General features: G+C 31.7%; 2 protein-coding genes across 5 annotated transcripts; both read right to left on the reverse strand.

Moving 5' to 3' along the window:
• Nucleotides 1–4,917: 4,917 nt before the first annotated feature.
• LOC7496041 (uncharacterized) lies at nt 4,918–9,396 on the reverse strand. Of its 2 annotated transcripts, XM_002297753.4 has the most exons (9): nt 8,853–9,395; nt 7,847–8,062; nt 7,582–7,725; nt 6,880–6,999; nt 6,685–6,771; nt 6,082–6,264; nt 5,719–5,987; nt 5,537–5,579; nt 4,918–5,140 (listed from the first exon to the last, which is right to left on the reverse strand). In XM_002297753.4, coding segments are annotated over exons 1-8 (1,410 nt in total). In that variant the 5' UTR covers nt 9,243–9,395; the 3' UTR covers nt 4,918–5,140; nt 5,537–5,578. The 2 variants fall into 2 exon arrangements, with proteins under 2 accessions (XP_002297789.3, XP_024465004.1); XM_024609236.2 differs by lacking the exon at nt 5,537–5,579 and having other exon boundaries at nt 8,853–9,396.
• Nucleotides 9,397–15,867: 6,471 nt separating this feature from the next.
• Nucleotides 15,868–18,829, reverse strand: LOC18094307 (transcription factor bHLH130). 3 transcript variants are annotated; one of them, XM_024593721.2, is made up of 7 exons: nt 18,196–18,828; nt 17,708–18,058; nt 16,998–17,227; nt 16,716–16,889; nt 16,556–16,621; nt 16,411–16,479; nt 15,868–16,295 (listed from the first exon to the last, which is right to left on the reverse strand). In XM_024593721.2, exons 2-7 carry the CDS (start codon nt 17,976–17,978, stop codon nt 16,236–16,238), a joined length of 870 nt encoding a protein of 289 aa, XP_024449489.2. In that variant the 5' UTR covers nt 17,979–18,058; nt 18,196–18,828; the 3' UTR covers nt 15,868–16,235. The 3 variants fall into 3 exon arrangements, with proteins under 3 accessions (XP_024449489.2, XP_024449486.2, XP_024449487.2); XM_024593718.2 differs by having other exon boundaries at nt 17,708–18,829; XM_024593719.2 differs by having other exon boundaries at nt 16,716–16,886; nt 17,708–18,828.
• Between the last annotated feature and the right edge of the window lie 1,866 nt (nt 18,830–20,695).

Below are 20,695 nucleotides of genomic sequence, written 5' to 3' on the forward strand. Positions count from 1 at the left end.
GGCTGTCAGACTCAAGAGTCATTAATTCCAGGGTTTTTGGGTCTGGAATGCTACAAAACCCAAGTTTTTTGGGTCTCATATCCCGTCAGATTAAGGCTATTGGGTTTGATTTGACCGCTAGATCCAAGACACTTAAAATATTTTCTATACTCTTAATATTTTTTTATATTAAAAAAAATTATTAGTAACTTGCTGTGAAGCATTAGCCAATATGTACTAATCATCATATTGATACGATGTTATAATATCTATGTAGGATATGTTAGTGTTTTTATGTCAAAAAATGTTGACAAATCATTAACAACTGCGTCCATGTGACACATTCATAGTTAAAATTATTTATTATCATTACTTGGTATATTAATTGATGTGAATGTTAATATGTAAATTGATCTAATTATTATACCGTTCTGGAGTTATGATGGATTTTAAAATGATGTTGTTTTTTGTTTTTCTTTTAATATAAATTAAAAAAATTATAATTACTTTATTTCGAAAAAAGAAGAAGAAAAATTTATAAGAAATATTAATTTTCTAAGAAAAGAAATGGGAAGACGAGCAATTAAATTAACTTTTGGACCAGTTAATTAAGAATTTAAACATCATGGTTAAGAAATTAAATTCTGATTAGAGAAGTGTTTACCCCTAGGTAAGATAGTGTTGTTTGTCAATAATAATATGGCGCGTGGGTCATTGGTCAGTGGTCAAGTCTTTTAATATTCTAATTAGAATATAACATTTGTGCAAGCCGTTAACGATGGTCCATTTATTTGCTGGAAAGTATTTTTTTTTTGAAAAGTGAATTTTGAGGAAAATAAATTTCAAAAAAGTATTTTTCAATGTTTGGTAGTGTAATAAAAAATAAGTTGGAAAACACTTTCCAGTGTTTGGTTATATCATAGAAAATGAGCTGGAAAATAACTTTTAATGTTTTATTTTTCTCAAGTTTATTAAAATAATGAGGAACAAATCTTACAAATTAAAAAGTTGAATGAGAATGAAATTGAAAAAAAAATATAATTTCATAAATTATCTCAAATAAAATAAATAATAATCAAAATAATAGAGATCAAATTTAAAAAATTAAAAAAATAAAAGGTGAATAAATTAAAATAATAATAATTAACATTTCATAAATTATTTCAAATAAAATAAGTAACAATAAAAAAAATAAGGACCAAATTTAATAGATAAAAAATTTCAATAAAAAAATAATAAGAAAAGAGCAAATAACAATTATAAAAATAAGGATCAAAATTAATATAAAAATTAAATTTTAAAAGATGAAATTGAAAAATAAATATTCAAAACAAATTATATATAGCAATCAAAAGTTTGAGGATCAAATTTGATATAATCAGCAAATAATGACATTTCTAAATTTTTCACAACTTCCGGAAAGTGTTTTCCGTCCAAATTTTCCAGGAAAACACTTTCCTGAAAACCAAGCCAAATTTTTCTTTGACTGGAAAGTGTTTTCCGTTGATCAACTTTTGTAATGGCAAACAAACACAGAAAAGTTTGGAAAGTGGTTTCCCGAAAACCACTTTCCGGAAAACAAACACAGCTAAAAAGGAAAACATTTTCCTGGAAACCAAACCAAATTTTTCTTTGACTGAAAAGTGTTTTCCGCTGACCAACTTTCCTAATGACAAACAAACATATGAAAGTTTAGAAAGTGGTTTCCTGGAAAATAAATTCCGGAAAACAAACATGATCATGATTATTATTTTTTTTTCTTCAGAAAATGAAAAAAGCAACCAGTCAACCAGGGGAATGGGAAGTTGCTGCTACGAAAAAAATATACATTACCATATCTCAGATGAATTAATCACATAGCAATTTTATTTTTTATCCATAGTTCAGTACTGAATTTTTTTAAATGGAAAACTTAGATTTTTCTTTTTGATGGTTATAAATAAAAGGTGGATTTAATTTATTTTTTTATGGTCAAGATCTTGAAGATACATGCTCTTTTTCTATGATTTTTTAGTTCAAATTTCAAGATCAGTGATTATTCAGATAAATTTATTAAGTTTTCCTAAACGTATCAAGTTTATGTGGGATGTATAGTTTTAAAATTATTTAAAAAAACTTAATTTTGATTTACATATACACGGATCTAAACATACATTTTATCGTTAAATAAAAAAAAACTTATCTGATCTTAAAATAGAAAATAAAACCCTAGGCACTTATGAAAAAAGAAAAAAAACCACATGATTTGCAAACTGAAACTTTCTTTACTAAAATTTAATGAAAATTTTTTGGTTCATCGATTTTATTTCTTGGTTAGAACCCAGTAAATTTTTATTTAATTTTACTAAAATTAAATATTTATTGATATTATTTTTAAAACTATCATTTCAGAAATATATTTATCTTGAAAAAATATTAAATTTAATAATTTTAATAGGTTAGATATTAAAAATAAAAAAAATCAAATTTAAATATTTTTTGTACAGCAAGGAAAACACCCCCACGCGCTATTTTAGAAACTACGTGCTATTTCAGAGAGTAAGCGTACGGCCCAATCACCGACGAGTGAAAAATATTTGGCTTGTAATTTTACCATCTGCTAGTGTGCCACGCGCGTATTTTATGTGCCAAAAATAATTTCACCAAAGATTTATTCACGTACGTATCTATATTTATTGAACTAGTTGGATTTTACTATTCAACAAACAAAGCTTTGACCATTAAACAAGTGGATCTGATCCAAAAATAATTTGACCAATGGAAAAGCTAGAACCCATTGGGCTTTGACATTACCTTCCGAAATTAGAAGTGTAAATCAAGAAAAATTAGTTCAGGGACTAATTTCAAATGGTGTTAAACTTTAGGGATCGTTGTCGTTGTACGCATGCACCAATGCCTTGAATCATCTTTCACATGCTTTACAATTTTCATCATATAGTTTAATTATTTTTTATATTTATCATCCGTATTTTTTAAAAATTATTGTTTATATCTTAATTTAATGATCAGATAATTATTGTTTTTTACATAAGATAATTTTTCTTATGTTTTTAAAAAAGATAATTATTAAAAAGATATTCACACCAGTAGAGGAGGGAAGGGAATAGAAAATTACTTTAAGATATTTATAATTTAATGATCGCTCCCTGACATCTTTTTTTACCATCTTTTAATTTGTGATCTGCCAGGTGGATTTAAGAACGGCAAGTCGGCAATAGGAAAAAGCAAGTAATAACATGGAAAAGACAATAAAAACCTTTGTCCTGTGACCCTTGCCCAAGTGAGGAGTGAGGGAGGACCTTACTCCAAAGACCGCCAGGAATGGGCTCCCTCCCAACTCGAGAAAAGGACGCTTGGCAACAAGACTATAGCAAGAAGAGGAAACCCCCCCGTGAAACAAGTCCTCCAAGAGGAAAGAAGACCGAAGGCCACCTGGGATGCTGCAGATGGGAATGGATATGGATTCCTTGGAGCCGAACGCAGGGCGTGAATAGAACGATAGGTGACGCACTTTCCAAAAGAGTACCTTTCTATCTGCAGACTCTAAGAGCTAGAAGGAGGAGGACTCCCAATCCGGATAAAAGATCGCACATCAGAATCCCAAAATAGAAGACCGGCGGGATCAATCTGATTCGCGCTTGATTACGCTCAAAAGAGAAGGCCAAGGAAACTCAACCTCTTATAGGGCGGGGAAGAAGACAAGGGAATAAAAATGTAGTTGAACTCGTGATGTTATAAATTTGTTTTTTAAAGGATATTAGTCGGAGTTTTATAAATTTTAAAGTTATTAGAGATTTTTATGATAATTAATTTTAAAATTTATAAAATTAATTAAGGTGTTTACAAGTTACTCTATATCATTTATCTAAAAAAAAAAAAAGATTAGTGCATTAATGGTGAGAAGAAGAAAATATTTAAAGCTACGATTGTTCCCTAACAGCTAATTTTGTTCCTAAGACAACAACTCTGACTATTTTATTGTTTAATTGTTTTTACACTTACCTTTTATAATTTAAAAAATTATAGTTTATATCATAAACTTTACTATGCATATAATAATTTATAACTTAAATTACCCTATAACTTAGTTTATTTTATACCTACTGTTTAAATTTTCAAAACAAGGATGGTAATTATAAAAATAAATAAAACATAGGATGATAATTCATGAGGATTCTTTTCATCTTTTACTTCACAAACACAAACATCTAATGTACGAAAATGAAAATTCTAAAAGTCCCATGTAATTTGACCATGGAAACACGGTACCGTGTTTTATAAAATGCGGAAAAAGCAAAAGCACCGCTACGATCATGCAAGAGCAGATGGTCCCATGGTAGAAGTTTTGACTAGACTACAAAAAGACTCGTGTTCAGGAATACTATCAACCTTTTATCCTATAGCTGACTAGCATGAAAGAAAATAATTTCATATTTTTCTCACCATCTCAATTAAACTATGCAGCCAGCTTGGTATTTTCATATTCCAGAAAATAAAAGGAAAACGCAAATGGATTGGAGTGCAGGGCAGTCAGTTTTTCTCCTTGGTTTTTTTCACACGCTTCTGCGAATTGCATCCAACAGTTGGGAAGACAAGTTGAGACATTCAGAGGCAAGTTCACATGTACATTGCCATAGCAAGTACTTTTTTCGGATTATTTCTTAGACCAAGTCTAACAATCATAGATAAATGAGCAGGGCTGATGCAAGGTACGCGGTGGTGATTAACAATCAGTATAAACCAAGGCATGACAATACTTTCATATTATTTGAAAGACAAGTTGAGATATTCAAAGGGAATTCACATCCATAACCATAGCAAGGAAAGTTATCAAAGAAGGAAAATTGGGGTAGGTGAAGATGATGATCTTTCAACATCTGCCCCATTAAACCGCCCGCCCAATTCAGATTTCAAATATTTTGCCAGGATGAACGAAAAGAAGAAGAAAACTCACACAGTCAATAAGAAGAAGAAGAAATTATCAACAGGAGGAAGTCACTAAAGCTGATATTTTTACACCAACACATAAATATTAGGTCTGCACATCTACCTAAAACTAGGTTCACTAGTTTTGAAATTCTACTACGTTAACAACAACATAATATATAACAACAGCAACATGAGTTATCCATTCTCTACAGACTTCTTCTACCCCATAAACCTACAAAGAAGTGGCAGCGAAAAATAACGTTACACAACGGTATATGGTTTTAGATAAGCTGTAATCAAAGCATGTGCAGAAATCATATCAACCATCAAGCAACGAATGTATCTTTTCCAGAGTAAGAGAAAATCTCATTCAAAGGGCACCGCGAGATGCGATGATGGCATATTTAATACATTTGTTGGATTAAAATTTAGTACTCATTCCCAGAATCTAGCTGAAGTTTGCAAAATTACTATTTTGGTTGGATGGAGATTTACAGAGTTGATTCCTGAAAGAATTGAATGGTCACAGAAAGCAAAGTTTGCAAGTGAGAGCAAGTCAATCTTTCTAGTCATTATTATAAAGTTTTCCCTGCATTCCAAACACCAACAGGTTCGTTTTTTACTTCACCTCATTTTTCAGATTCTGAGATGTGAAACTTCATGCCAACTTCCTGGAAAGCAAATTTAAAGGTGTTAGGGAACATGAAAAGAGAAAATGCTTAGGTTCTCAAGTACCATTAGCAAGTGAAAATCAAATATGGACGCTGCATTCTTATATATATTAACCTATGACAGGTGTGCATTACTTACTAGACCCATCTCTTATTGGAAGATGTATTCTTAGTTGCACTTTGAGTCCGCCTTCTAATCTTCCTGATGTCCCCTTCAGCTGACAACTGCTTTGACCTCGAAGAAGGAAGTCCAATGGACTTTTGATTTGCTGATATTTCTTTAAGAGGATTTTCTGATCTAGACTGTATGTGAAACTCGGTTAATCCTACCAGAGAACTGGAAGCCTTTGCTGGTGCTGATTTCTGGTTTTTTGTTAAACCAAGCTCAGTACTCTGAACAGGAGTCTCCTGAAGTTTAACAAGAGGGGTTTGTTTTTAAGTTCACAGGATAGAAGTTGAATTGGAAAAGCACTACTAATTGTACTATTCTGATAAGGGTTACCTCAATTTTAGCAGCGGGAGCTTGTGGTCGGTTCACAGGAGAGGAATCTGAATCAGAGGAGGAAGGACTAGCGGCACTATCCATGTCATAAACTACGTTATTCACCATGAGAGGAAGTTTTGAACTGTCTGAGATAGAAAATGAGGAGGAGGATGGTCTCCGAAGTCTTGTAAGATTCACCACCTGTAAAACCTCACGAGTTCTGGAAATTAGACCATTATCTTAGACACAATATTGATTACATACCAATCCTAATAATATGCACCCAAATCAGTTCCAACAAACACAAATATTACTATGGATTATTCATGATTCATAAACAAGATGAAGATACACCATTAACTTTTTCCATATTAAACGCACAAAACTGTAGCCTGTGTGCTTAGATTTCTTATGTGCGAAGAACATTTTGTATTCTGACTTTGTCCTGTGCAGAACATCAGAATCTCACACTTTCACAACAAGAGAGAAACATGATAACCAAGACAGTATAATAAAGAGAACGAAAGAAAGGTGATGTTGCAAAGCATGCACATCTTCTCATATCAAGTTTCACTGTTTCCAACTCTTTCCTAAATAATTTTGCTAATACTGACTTCTTACCTTTTGTTCTAATACCATCATGTCCTTCCTAAGTCTTGTAATCGTTGTGTTCTTCCTGCATATAATGTCTTCCAACTCTCCAATTCTCTATTATTAACGGGAAAAAAGATTTGTTGGAACAAGTCAGATATAAATATGGTGAGTAGAGAAGCGAAGGAAACATAGTAAAAAATTTGCTCGTATGAGTCAAAATACCTTAGAACCTGCCATATTATTTGATTGAAGAATACCAGCCAGCTCCTTTATGGTGGCATCCTTCTCTTCACACTCTCTCTTGAGATTGCAGATGTCTTGGTCTATTGCAAAAACGTTCATCTGTTATAGAGACACGGCAGGAGGTCACTGAAATGCAAACTAGATAGTTGATAGATTAGTGAGTGATCCGCTCTCTTTCCACCTCAATGGATGTGTAATGGTGAAAGCATTAGAGAAATCGTAATCAGCTATTGCCAATTTATTTAATAACATCAACTTCAAGAATTGATAACTTTGGTACTTCATACGGTTTCCAATAAACAAAATGCATCTACTGCTTAAAGTTGATAAATTTGTGTAAGTAGATAATTTGCCAAGGAAAGAACAAAGAGATAACACATGAAAGATATAAATCATCCTCCAAAACCACACCCCAGACCCCAAGTTAATACAAAGTAATCAGAATTAATTATTTGCCATTAGCCAATTCCAGTGACGAACTGATCATACTTGTTCTTTGCAGTGTGGAAAACCATAATCATCATATTGCACAAGATTTCAGTTGTGAAATACCAAAATTTAAGGGGCTTTTAACAGAACTATTTCTAAACTTCGGTTTTTAGTGGTAATCTGATCACTTCAAATTATAATACCAGTGAAAAATCTGTAAAAAGTATATTCTGTTTCCGAATCTTCCACCACCTGCATATCTGCTGCAGATGTAACACTTGAAGCCCAATCTGACAAATCTGACATGCGACGCTCTTCATGCTCCACCTCATTTATGAAAGGCATTTTGTACTGCAGCACCTCATCACCTCTAGAAACTTTGACAACAGAGTTTCCCTGGTACAAAATTAACAAACTATAATATTTGAGCATTTGGACACCAACTCTGATTCTAAGATTATAATTACTCAAAACACCAAAAGACACAAACTTGGTGTCTATATAAATTCATTCTCACCATCAAACCAGCAAGCAGGTCTTGGTGTTGATCACAATGCCAACAACCACAGTCAACAAATTTAATTTTATCACAACCAAAAACATCATTAGATGGCGGTTCTACGTTCTTGTTGTTGAATGATGCATTGGCCTTAGTTCCTGCCTGGCTGTTAATGTTACTCAACTGATCACACAGATTATCAAGCTTCTGCTGCATGCTTGATAGCACCTGATCCTGAAAAGCATTTGGTAAAAAGAATTATATCAGACAAGTCTCATGGCTACAAGAACAATTCATTCTTTACATGAATTTGAATTTATTTGAATCTTGATCAGGTTCAAACAAAAGGTAATACCAATAAGCAGCAACAGGACAAGGGTGGGGTTAAAAAGAACTGTACTGGACATGAACATTCATACAAGTGGATTCAAAATTCAAAAAAAGATTTCCAACATGACATCCGGGGTCTAATTTTTGTAACTGCTGTCTTAAATATCAAAACACAAGACAACATTGCAAATGGATCACACATTAAGAATCAATTGATCAAATCTAGGATTAAACCATATTTTTATTACTTGAATCATATCAAAACTGAAAATTTATGAGAAACTGCTCTTAAAGCAGAATCTTTCAACTCCTGGTGATTCAAAAATCATCATTAGAGATAAAGCTAATTAATGAACCAAACCATTAATTAAAACAAATTAAGCCATCAAAATAACATCAAAACTGAAAATTTATGAGAAACTGCTCTTAAAGCAGAATCTTTCAACTCCTGGTGATTCAAAAATCATCATTAGAGATAAAGCTAATTAATGAACCAAACCATTAATTAAAACAAATTAAGCCATCAAAATAACATCAACCACCCTCCAAAGTTCCTACCTTTCATACAAAATCAAGCAACAAACCTACCATTCACGCTCAAAAACCAAAAAAGACTAATTTTTTAAGGAAACCCATTTCCAAAAATCTAAAAACAAACAAAATCCATTCACAAAATCAAGTTAAAATCACTAACCCTAAGCTCCACAGACTTCTTGAGCTGATTAATGATCCCATTCTTTTTAGACTCAGAAACAGCAACACCAATAACAGCAACAATCAGAAACCTTTGAGCAGGACTAAACAGCTCCCAAGCCACACCATCCTCCAGTCTCAACCCAATGGCATTAGCCGAGCTGGCTTCCTCTGCATTCACAAGCCGCCCTCGCAAAGACACCCAGGCCAGCCGCAGAGACGACGTGATGGCTCGGGTCGGCGTGAAGTGGCTGGAGAGGCGGCGGCGGGAGGAGGGAGATGGGATTGGAGGGAATGGGGAGAGAGTCACAAATGACGAAGATGGAGGTACTTGAGCCGAGCTGGGGGTGGAGCCGGGCTGGTGGGTGCAATCGGTTTCTTCTTGTTCCATGAAGAGAAAGGAAAAAAAACAGAGAGCGTGATTGCAGGGAGTTTGTGGTTTTCGAACGTTGTGATTTAATTGTGTGGCATTAAATTTGTTGCTATTTCTTTGAATGGTTTTTTAAGTATGAATTCAAATTTTGTGATTTGAGAGGGAATTCTTCGAATTATTGAAGTTGAACGTTGGCTGTCTAGTTGTACTAACCCCAAAACGCTTTCGACTCGACTATTTTTATTAAAAAATAAAAATACTTTTTTTTTTTTTGAAGAAAACTCTTAAATATTATTTCTTTTAGACTGGTTTAATTATATCATTAAAATTTTAATCAAGTTAATTAAATTCTATTATATTATTATCTTATCTAGTTTAATTAAAAATTTAAGTAAAGTTATATTTCAAGTCTTGAAATTATTATTAGATCAATTCATCATGGAGAAATCTAAGGATATCTCCTGCAATATGGTAAGAAATAGGTGAATTGATGTGTGATTGGATGTATAGATGTTAATTCAAAATTCACAGTTTCCTACTAAGTAAGATTTTGTATTTTCACTCATATAAGTTGATTTTTGGGACAGAAATTAGGTTTCTTTTAATGAGAATTTAAACAGGTTAATTAGACACAATTAAAATATTGTATTACAAAAATCTCTTTTTTCAAAAAAATAAAACCTTCTTTTCTCTAATTAACACTCCAAATGAAGGGGAAACTTTATAATTATTACAAGAATTCCCATCATTCTATATTTCATCTGCTTAAATTTAATAATTTTATTAAAATTGATATGATTTGAGTGATTTAACGGAATAAAAATCACATTAATTTTCCCCATTCATTCATCTTACCAAATATTAAAATGTACAATTATATTAACAAATTTTAATATCCTATTAATTTTAATAAAATATTAAAAATAAAATAATATAAAGAAATATTAAAGTTTAAATAACAAATTTACTTGTGAAAATGGCCTGAAAAGACAATAATGTATAATGTAGCCAAGTTAATGTCTTTTTCAATTTAACTTAAAATTTTCTCCTTTAAATCAAGAATTCTTCAGATCAATCTAAAAAACAGAATAGATTTAGATGGTGTTTTGAAGTGTGATAACAGTTGATTTTTAAAGTGTTTTTTATTTTAAAATATATTAAAATAATATATATTTTTTTATTTTTAAAAAATTATTTTTAATATCAACACATTAAAATGATTTAAAAATATCAAAAATATATTAATTTTAAAAATAAATTAATTTTTTTTAAAATACTTTCGAAACATAATGATATATACTGCCTTAATAACTTTAAAACTAATCAACGGGAAGAAACTTTGAGAAATGTGATCTCTCCAATTCTCTTTCAAAATCTGGTAACTTTAACAGCACCAAGAAGTCTACTTAAAAATTGACAAGAAAATTGCTCCCTCCCTATGGTTCCATATTCCATTCACCTGCCTGACCTCCTTCTATGCTAGACAGATGAATATCAAGGGATGCATTGGCACGGCAGTACCAGCAGACATCGCATAAACCTTCCACTATCCAGTAGAGAAACCAGCAAAATGATCATTGCTACAGCAAAGCTACACCTTTTCACTTTTTTGCTATTTCTTCACAAAAATTTCTTAAGCTAATTAAGATCAGGCGTACGACCACCATCGATATCCGTTCCCATGTATTGCTACGTACAGCTGCTTTTTTTTTTCAAGTCTGGATGCTCTTCAGAACTCCCACCATCAAATGTATATCGTTTTTCAAACATCAACCAGCAATCACCTTCATTTAATTGTTGTAGACGATAGAATGGAATTGTTTACCTGACCGATGCAACATGTTCATGACCTCCTTCTCTTTCAATTTCTCCTGCAGCTCCGTGTAAAGTTGATCCACAGTCATTGTATATATATATCCAGCACAATTTTCAGTAGTGAGTGAGCTTTTTGAGAATGTCTTGTCACCTTGGGAACATCGAATTCTTCTGAAAAATAGAGCCATCATGCTGTGAAGTCAAACCACTTCATAATTGTGCTGTCGTTGTAAGCAAGCTGAGCGAGGGTGGTTTTACCCACCCCAGGCAGATCTCACATCTAGCTGCCTGCCTTACATGCAGATTCATCTATCAGAGAAGCTGTTGGCATTCTGTCTGATGGCGGGGTTCCTCCAATGCGGTCCATCAGGCCAAGGCCATCCTTTTGTTGCACCAAAATTTCCAGATCCAACTCTATTTGCAACTCTCCCATACCCTTTTTTACATGAAATAAAGGAAGAGAACGGGCTTAGCAGTTTGAGTTTCAGCTCCCAATTTCAATTGCAGAGCTTCGTACGCCACTGCATCCAAGAAGTCATCAGCTTCAAAACAGAATCATTGAGATCGTCAAGCCAAGCTTTCACACCAGCATCAGTAATCTGCTTCTCTTCTACATCAATGAGCACTTTGTCAATGTGTTTGGTATTGCGGTAGCTGTTGTGGTTGTGATTTGAAAAAAGTTGTTTTATAAAAAATACTTTTAGTTGAGGTTAGTTTGAAAAAATAGATGTTTGGGTTAAAACTGTGGTTAAAATTGAGGTTGAAGAAAAAATAGTTTAATGTGTTTGATTAATAATGCTTTTAAAATTGAGGTTATAAAATAATTTTAAAAATATATATTAATATTGATGATTTTTAATTTAAATATTGTGGATTTAACTATTGTTATTATATCATGAAATAAATCATACTTTATATAAAATATTTTTTATTATTCCATGAAATCATTTATAATTCCATTACGTACGAAATACATCCGACAAAAACTGCAGTTTCCATAATATTTTTAGCATGTAATAAAATTAGATAAAATATTATCATGTATAAAATTCACTCTAAACTAGGTTTTTTTTTTTTTTAAAATAAATGTTAAAAAAATTAACACACTACTTAAAAAATAAAAAAAAGGGTTCACGCAAGCAAGTGGACAGTGCAATTAACATGAACATGAAAAAAAAGTAAGAAATCACTGCTTTTCTTTTACTGCGTTTTTAACGCAGAATTTAAGTGGGCCCAGTGAACAGTATATCGATTTTTTCCTTAACCAAACGGCTGCCAACTGCGTTTTAAATAAAACGCAGCCGAAGCCGCAGAGCCAAACAGGCTCTAACTGCATTGACACTTGACAGAGACAAAATCAGCAGCAAAATGTTACAAAGTTACCCTGGTAGACTGAATTTTCCCATGAATCCCAAGAAATTCTAAAATTCCCTTTGAAAAATATTTGAATTTTATCACTGAAAAGCAACCAAACTAACAATCTACACAATATCTTCAAACCATTCATGAAAAGAAAAGAAAAGCACAGTGTTTATAACACTTGCACTTCTAGAGGCTTAGAAGCAATAATATTATTTAGATGTCTGTTAAAGTTACTCGCCTTCGTATACAGATTGTCAAGCTTCTTCATATCTTCTTGCGTGTTTGTTTTGGAGGAGGAGGAGCTTCAGTAGAGTGTGAGGGCAAAGGCTTCTTCATATCTTCTTGCATGTTTCTTCATTTCTGGACTAAATACTACGCTGGTAGGGCTCTTTCCTGAAGTTCAAAACTTAGTGTAGCCCAAGTTTTTGTCTTCACGGGCATTGGAGTTTGTTGGGCTTGTTGATTATTATTATTTTTATATTTTCTTTTGTTATGGGACATAGGCCTTTCTTAAGCTTGATTTTATTTTAAATCTTAATTGTAAATTAGTGTACAATACATGGAGGTTAATTTAGTGAAAGGAGCACATGGTGATGGGTATTCTTAATTTTGATAGTTAGTTGTCAAATGATTTTACATGACTAAAAATCCTTAATAATATTGGAGTATTTATATAAAAATAAATCTAAAATACTTTAACATGTTTTAAAAAAAGATATTGCATGAATTTTACAATAAGTTTGTAAAATTTTAAAGGATTTTGGTCTATATTTCAAAAATATTAAAAATTTATTTTTGGCAATAAAATTTTATTCACTTTCAATATAAGGATAAAAAAACCCTAAAATGGGTTAATATCTAAAACATTATTAGGAATAATAAATTATTATCACTCATTTTAATATAAGGATATAATACATGCATGAGGTTAATATCCAAAATATTATTGAGAGTAATACGACCCATTCACTCATAATATATAAAAAAAAAACTGCAGGAATTTTATCTGAAATATTATTTGGAATGACGTGATAATCAAAAATTAAAAGTTCACCCCGAAAAAAACCTCAATGATAATTGAGGATATTTTACAGCTCAAGACCAAATCCTGAACCTAGATGCAAACCCACTATAATAGAAATAAAAACATCTTTAAATCATAACAAATAAAAAAAAAACTAATAGAGTCTATATCTCATGTAAGATATATTATAGATGCTAATATCTTCTATTTACACAACTAATCTCTTATCTAAAATCTTTAAAAAACCAATTATAATTTTTAATAATTATAATACTAAATAACAACTTTTTTATTTAATCAAAAACTATTCCAGAGCATCATCCAGAAAGTATTGAATGTAACAAATCAAATAATTTGTTCTTGATAATCACCTTCTGTTTCTTTAGTATTAATCAATAGAATACCGCTAAAAACTTGACAAAACAACATGTTTAAGACCATGCTTGTCCCAAACATATTCTGTGCGTGATGACTCGTGGCTACAGATAATTAAAGATAATAATAGTTAATATTGATGCCCAATTTCTTATAAAGATATGATCAACTCAAGAACAAAAAAATTGATTTCATCAATCTCTAATATTAAGTTTTTATAAATAAGAAACAATATTTAGTTAATTTTACTTTCATTTCTAAGACCGACAACTCTATATGTAATGGTTGATACAAAAATAATACTGTGCATTAATTTGATCTTAATATAATTTTTTTTAATAATATTGAGCGCACATGTAGATAATTAACCATATATTTTATAAAAAAAATATTATGCTTTTTTACATCCATGTACATTTTAAGAAACATATACCACATCTACTTTTTAAAAATATTTTTTAATTGAAATTATAATAAGACAATGTTTTATCATATCACTTACACATTAAAATCATAAAAGCTTTTTAAAAAATTAATTTAAATTTTTTCACATAAAAAATAACTTAAAAAACACTTTAAAAAATACATTAAACCTCATGTAAACCCAAAACTTGCTTGCGGTACCTTCACAAATAGAGCTAATTGGCATCACCTTTTTTAAAAAGTCAATAATGAGATTTAAACTTTAAACTTTAAATAGCACAATTACCTCTCAAGAGCTTATGTCAAAATACCTTCACCATTACAAATGAATGGGAAAAAATATGCATCCACCTAAAAGTATAAAAATAAAAAAATATATATTTTTTTAAAATAAAAATAATATTAATATTAAGAAAGAGAGAGTAGAGAAAGCAAATTTCCATTAAAGTGCAGGAAGGGGCAGGGAATCCATGCACTCTCATGTTGATGTCACCAGTGACATGGCACTCACATTCTTCATGTTTCTTCATGCCTTGCCCCCAATCAGACCATGACTAGTCATCCAATTGGATCCAGCTATTCTCACCTGTAGATAACTCGTTTGTTTGATCAAAAATAATTTTTCAATTTAATATTTGTGTAAAATTTAAAGACTTTGAAAATGGTTGAGTTGTTTTATCCAAGAGTATGGTTTTATTGTAATAAATGGTTTTTTTTAATTTCATCATTTTTTAAATTTTTTATTTGTCATTTATGATCCCTATAATTTTAATAATTTTTTTTTAAAATAAATTATTAATAAATTATTTTTTATCTCAGTTTATATAACATAATCAAACATTGAAAAACTTTTCAATTTATTTTTAATATATTACCAAATATAAAAAAGTAATTTACTTTTTATAAAAATCATTTTCTAAAAGAAAACAGACAGTGCCGAACCTTGACGGAAAATATATTCTGTTAAGTGAGAGGCTTGCACCATTCTCCAAGTGGCTCTCCGATGGAAGGTGACAATGGCATGGCAAGGAAACTATGATGTGGAACTTATCCTGGTTACTTGGGTCAATAACGAGTCCCTATTGAGCTGGTAATCAGGGTTAGGACCTCAAGCAGTAGTGGAGAAAAAGGAGCAGAAACATTTATAAAGGACTTTCCCATCTCACGTGGGGCAAAACTCAAAAGAACGATGAGGTCCCGATTAGGAAAGAACACAGTGCGTTCTGTAGCATTGGCCCAAACAAGGACAAAACAGAGGGGGTCGTGAAGCTTTTTTCGATCCCATTGAGCTATAATTTAGACAATGAAGCTCCACAAATTCTTCAATCAATGGCATCAATAAAAGGAAAGTAGTCCCCACCTGCTTCCCGACGTGAATGGAATGGTGCAGTCATTGATAGCCACCATTACTATCTCTCCTTGCTTCAAGACAGAAACGTGTAAAGTCCAAATCTTTTTTTAGCTAAAACAAAAGATAAGGTTAGTGTGTAAAGAGCAGCAACACCACAGCCATTTCTTTCTTTGAGCATCTAATTTTTCCTTAATTTGGTTAAGTTCCAAAAACTAAACCACACGTTACAACATGCATGAGACTTCCTGAGGGTGTTCTCGGGTTGATTTTTATAGTGTATTTTTATTTGAAAATACATCAAAATAATATATTTTTTATTTATTTTTAACATTTAGCATATTAAAACAATAAAAAAACACTAAAAAATATTAATTTAAAGCTAAAAAAATACGGTACAGCCGCATAAAAAACCAAGCCTTTAATCAATAAGCAACATAGGGTTGGGGTTGGATGAATCTTAATATCTTATAGTTAATTAGCTTCTGGGGCATTCGATCTTCACTCCCATCCCCACATAATAAATGTAGCCCTCCCTGGCTATAAGCAGTATCTTCATCTTTTTCAGTGCAAGAGAGAACCCAGCTTTGCCTTCATCTCTTGTCTTGCAAATTCTTATTGGTTCTATACACATAAACTAATATTCATACTTCGACCTTTTCGACTAGGGCTGCTGCTGCTGCTTGTTTATGCATGCACACCTTGCACGAATCTCTGAAAGTGTCTGCAAAAAAAAAACATGAAACATGAATGCAAAGGAAGGTTTTGTACATAGGAAGGAACTTCTTTGTAGGGTTTTTTCTAGTGGGTTTTGGTTCAAATTCGTTAGTGTAACATACCTGGACTTGTCTTTGAAGGTCCTTGATGTAGTCAACAGCCAAATCGAGCATGTCTGATGTGTTTGTTTGCTGCAAATGGGGGAAACAAAGCATTGTCTAAGGCTAAAACAAAACTAGGAGATATAGAAAAAGGAAAACATTCTACCTTATCCATGTTAGGTACAAGATCCTGGAGTTTCCTCATTCGTTCACTGATTCTAGTTCTTCTCACCTGCACACAATTCAAATCCATATGGGATCTAGCTAGAATTAATCTCAAAACCATGCTTAGCTCAAGGAACAAATAATGACCAAAGAGACTTTACCCTCTCAGCAATGCTTCTTGGATGAGTAGCACAACCACGCTTAGCTCTAGTCCTGCAAGGCACGGAATCTTGAAATTGCAAGAACTTCTCGATGGCTGAAATTTCTGCTGCGGTTTTTGGCAAACTCATGTGATGAACCAACATCGGAGGGCGATTTCCTCCCTCTTCATTCTGCTAAACAACCAAACTCATAGAAAATCCAAATCTCCAAGAAAAAAAGTTATCTTATCAACTTGAGATAGATTAAGAATTAACAAATGCCGGTACGGAAAAATGCGCTACCTGAGTTTCAGAATCATCCCAAGATCCAATAGGGTAACCTGAGACATAATTACTGCTGCGAGTTTCACTATAACTACCACTCTCTGGGCTATTTTCTCCCATGTTTTTGTTTCCCATTTCAGCAACTGGACCCATTCTCCCTGAAGAAGGAGGTGGCCTGCTGGCTGCAGAATAGTTTGTGTCTCTATTACCTGCTCCAAGATCTCCCATACCTCTCAAGACAGCATAGCCTGCCATATGCTAACATTAATTTTGTCCCTTTTTCATAACTCTAGTCAATCAGGATTCAAAACAAGAATCTGTGTGACATCAAAGAAAGAACCAGAAAACTCAATCTCATATTGGCATATAAGACCATAAATCAAACATTTTAGTGTATTAAAAATAATAGATCCTGTTGGTTTTGCTTTCAAAACTTCTATTTCTTCTTTTCAAAATTTTTTAACCCCCACTTGCTGGTTCAAATGATTGGTTATCAGCAAATACTCAAAGAATTTAATCAAAATTAATCGTACTTCCCTTAACTGAAACTGTCAATTCACAACACAGAAAATCTGCAGTTTCTATTATTTTTTTCTGCTTTCCTTTCATTCTATTCATTGGCTATTTAAACAAAAGCCTTGAAATAATTCATCAAATCAAGCACTAGCTTCTCATTTTTCTCATTCTTTCCAAGAAATCAAACAAAAGGGTATAAAAAAACAACATACCATTTTCAAATTCACTATTTATGTTGGAGAAAAGCCCTGCAGGTGAGCTACTATGTCGAACTAGATTCGAGTTATTGCTACTACTAGTCTTCATGGAAGGCAACCTCTCCATTCCCATTGAATTCATTGATCTATAATTCATTCCAGAACCTGGCTTCTGATCTGGTAATGGAGGTTTTGATTGATTTTGATAAAAACCCTGTGAGGCAGAGTAATTGCTCTGCTGCTGCAGTCTTGTGTCACTGCCAAGATTATTCATTGCAGCCACCATCTGGGGTTGCTGATTAGTTTGTGAAACTGCTTCTGGAGAATCTTGCTTGATCTCACAAAGATTTTGACTTGATATATTCTCTGTATTACCACTAGAACTGGCTAAAAATCTCGCGAGAATTCGTTCTGTTTCCGGACTTGCCGGCCTATTGAGAAACTCTTCACAGAAGTCTCTGTCCAAAATATTTGATAAATATGAACTCGGTGCGGATTGATACCTTGTTAACCCAGGGTTCATTTGTTTCTGATGAATTTGTTGGTGTTCATTATGACCATGAAGAAAATGATGCTGGTGCTCCATTTAGTCCCCTGTTTCTTGACTAAGATCTCCAAGAAGAAAGGCAGCCCACTTGCTTGTTAAAAGTCCTTTTCTTTCCTTACAAATCAGATCAAAGACAAAGAGTAAGAAATCAAGAAGGTGAACAAAGGTAACAAGAGACAGAACAAGGCAAACCCATTTGATTTTTCCTGAAACAGGGGGAAACAGAGCAAGAACAGAGACCTTGATAAGATAGATAAATCCTGCTTGAATTTTATCATGGGAAGCAACGGTAACTATCAAATCTGAAAACAACCCATTTTTCTAAGTGTGAAACTAAGCAAACTTCACTCAAGAAGATAGCATTAACAACAAAACGAAGCCACTAAAAAAAAGTAGAACTAATCTTTCTACAACAAAAAAGGACAAGAACAGGACAAGCACCAAACCCTCACTCTCTCTAAGATGCTTCAAAAGGATGGAGGAGGTGGTGTTGATGCAGTGAGTAAAGAGAGAGAGACTGGATTTTTTTTTCTCTTTTTCTCTAGTAAAGAAAAAAGAAAAGAAAACTATTTTCTTTCCTCTTCTGTGGGTATAGCCAATGGGAGTCAACAACGGAGGAGATTAGACTATTAAATTTGCAATATCTAATAAAATTTCACGGACCTTAATGCCCTTCATGTTTGTTTGTTTATTACAAATAAAAAACCATGACTTTTGACAGAAAAGAAATGGCTGCATCGTATCAATGTCATGTAAATATTTGTATGGTTGGCGACAATATTATTAAACTTTATTAGTTGGTGGATTATCTCGATAATCCTATCTCGGGATGTGTTTTAAATTAAATTGGTTAAGAGTTGATTCATGATTTAATTGATTTTATTAAAACTTTATTTTATTTTAAAAATATTTTAAAAAATATCATTGTAATATTTTCTTAAAAAATCATAATTCAAGCCTTAAACTAGATTATAAATTAGATATAATTTAATAGTTTTAGTTGTGCTACACAGGATAACTGAACATCATTTTCATGATATTTAATAGTTCTAGCTATTAAAAAAAACATTTCAAGTAAATATAAACTTCTATTTGAGTTTAATTTCATATCTTGATAAATACAACAATAAAAAACTAGTTTTGTTAACCTTGATGTATTTTGCTAATAAAAAAATTAAAAATGATAGTTTTATTATATTAGGTAATTAGGAATGTTTATCCGGAAAAACTAAGGAATAATTTTTGTAGGCATAATCTAGTTGTTAAATGATTTTATTCTATAATTTGGTTAATTTTTATAAATATAATAATTTGATCCAACATGGTTAAAACTCGAGTGTGAAAAAAATCTAACCGACCAAAAAAAATACTAAAATCTGAGATAATTTAATAAAAAAACTTATTGTTTTTTTTTATTTTTTAATCAGAAAATGTTATTTTATTTTTGTTGTAAGAGAATCAAGATCTAATATCATGTATAGTTGATTATTTTTGTTGCGGATGAGAGAACTATTAGACTAACTATGTGTTTGTTTTGTAATTTCAACTCGTATTTTAAAAATGTTTTTTAATAGAAAAAAATACTAAATTTATGGTTTTTTATATGCTAAAGTAAAAAATTAAAACTTTAATAGAGTATTAATTGAAAAATATCATAAAGAAACAGTACTGTGCCTATTGGATCCCTGACATCAAAAGAATAGGTCTAGGGACATTTAACCTTTTGTGCCCTGGAGATGCTTTCCTTTCTTCAACAGGAACACGCCATAATTGTCTCTTTATGCACATTTGGTTAGTAATAAAAGAGAGAAGGACGTCTCTTAGAGAGAATCCAACTTAGATTTCCTTTACGAAAATTGAATAATGTTTGATTTTAGTGAAACATCCTTTTTTAAATCCTTTTTCAAAAAAATGACAACGAGAAAGCGATTTCGAAGAAAGATTTTCAATTAACTAACTAATTTTTATGAATTTTCTAAATTTTATACGACATCATTTAATTAGTGTTTTAGAACAGAAAAGATGAAGATAATAAATATAAAAATGATATATCGACATGTAATTCCTGATTTGAAAATATATAAAATCTTTTCAATTAAACAACTTTTTGTTTTTTTTATAATTATCATTTTGTAACATTTTCCAAACATAATTAATAGTTAAGTGATTCAAAGAATATATTTTTGGGTAAATTTAGTGTTATTTTTTTAAAAACAATTGAGAGGAAGTATTTCTATAAAGAAATTGTTTATAAATATTTTTTTCTTGGAGTAATTAAAATTTTGTCAGTCTAAAAGTTAATAATCAACATTCAAGCCACGTTCTTCTTTCCCACCTAGAAATTTGTCATGGAATTCTTGGAGCAATAAAGTACTTCATTAATGATGGGAAATTAGTACATGCGTGACTTCTGAAGCCATGATTTAATGGGAAAAAAAAAAAGACACGATGGACAT

The sequence above is a fragment of the Populus trichocarpa genome, chromosome 1 (assembly GCF_000002775.5).
Source record: "Populus trichocarpa isolate Nisqually-1 chromosome 1, P.trichocarpa_v4.1, whole genome shotgun sequence".
NCBI lineage: Eukaryota > Viridiplantae > Streptophyta > Magnoliopsida > Malpighiales > Salicaceae > Populus > Populus trichocarpa.

Bases quoted from the DNA above. Each gene is read 5' to 3' on its own strand.
- LOC7496041 (XM_024609236.2), bottom strand. From the start codon at position 9,242: ATGGAACAAGAAGAAACCGATTGCACCCACCAGCCCGGCTCCACCCCC. The intron at 6,772-6,879 runs GTATTTTGACTC...CGTTAATAATAG, and splicing joins ATAATATGGCAGGTTCTAAG to AGAATTGGAGAGTTGGAAGA. The intron at 5,988-6,081 runs GTAACCCTTATC...GTTAAACTTCAG, and splicing joins CTCCCGCTGCTAAAATTGAG to GAGACTCCTGTTCAGAGTAC.
- LOC18094307 (XM_024593718.2), bottom strand. From the start codon at position 18,278: ATGGAGCACCAGCATCATTTTCTTCATGGTCATAATGAACACCAACAA. The intron at 16,622-16,715 runs GTAAAGTCTCTT...AATTGTGTGCAG, and splicing joins CAAGAAGCATTGCTGAGAGG to GTGAGAAGAACTAGAATCAG. The intron at 16,480-16,555 runs GTAGAATGTTTT...CCCCATTTGCAG, and splicing joins TTGTACCTAACATGGATAAG to CAAACAAACACATCAGACAT.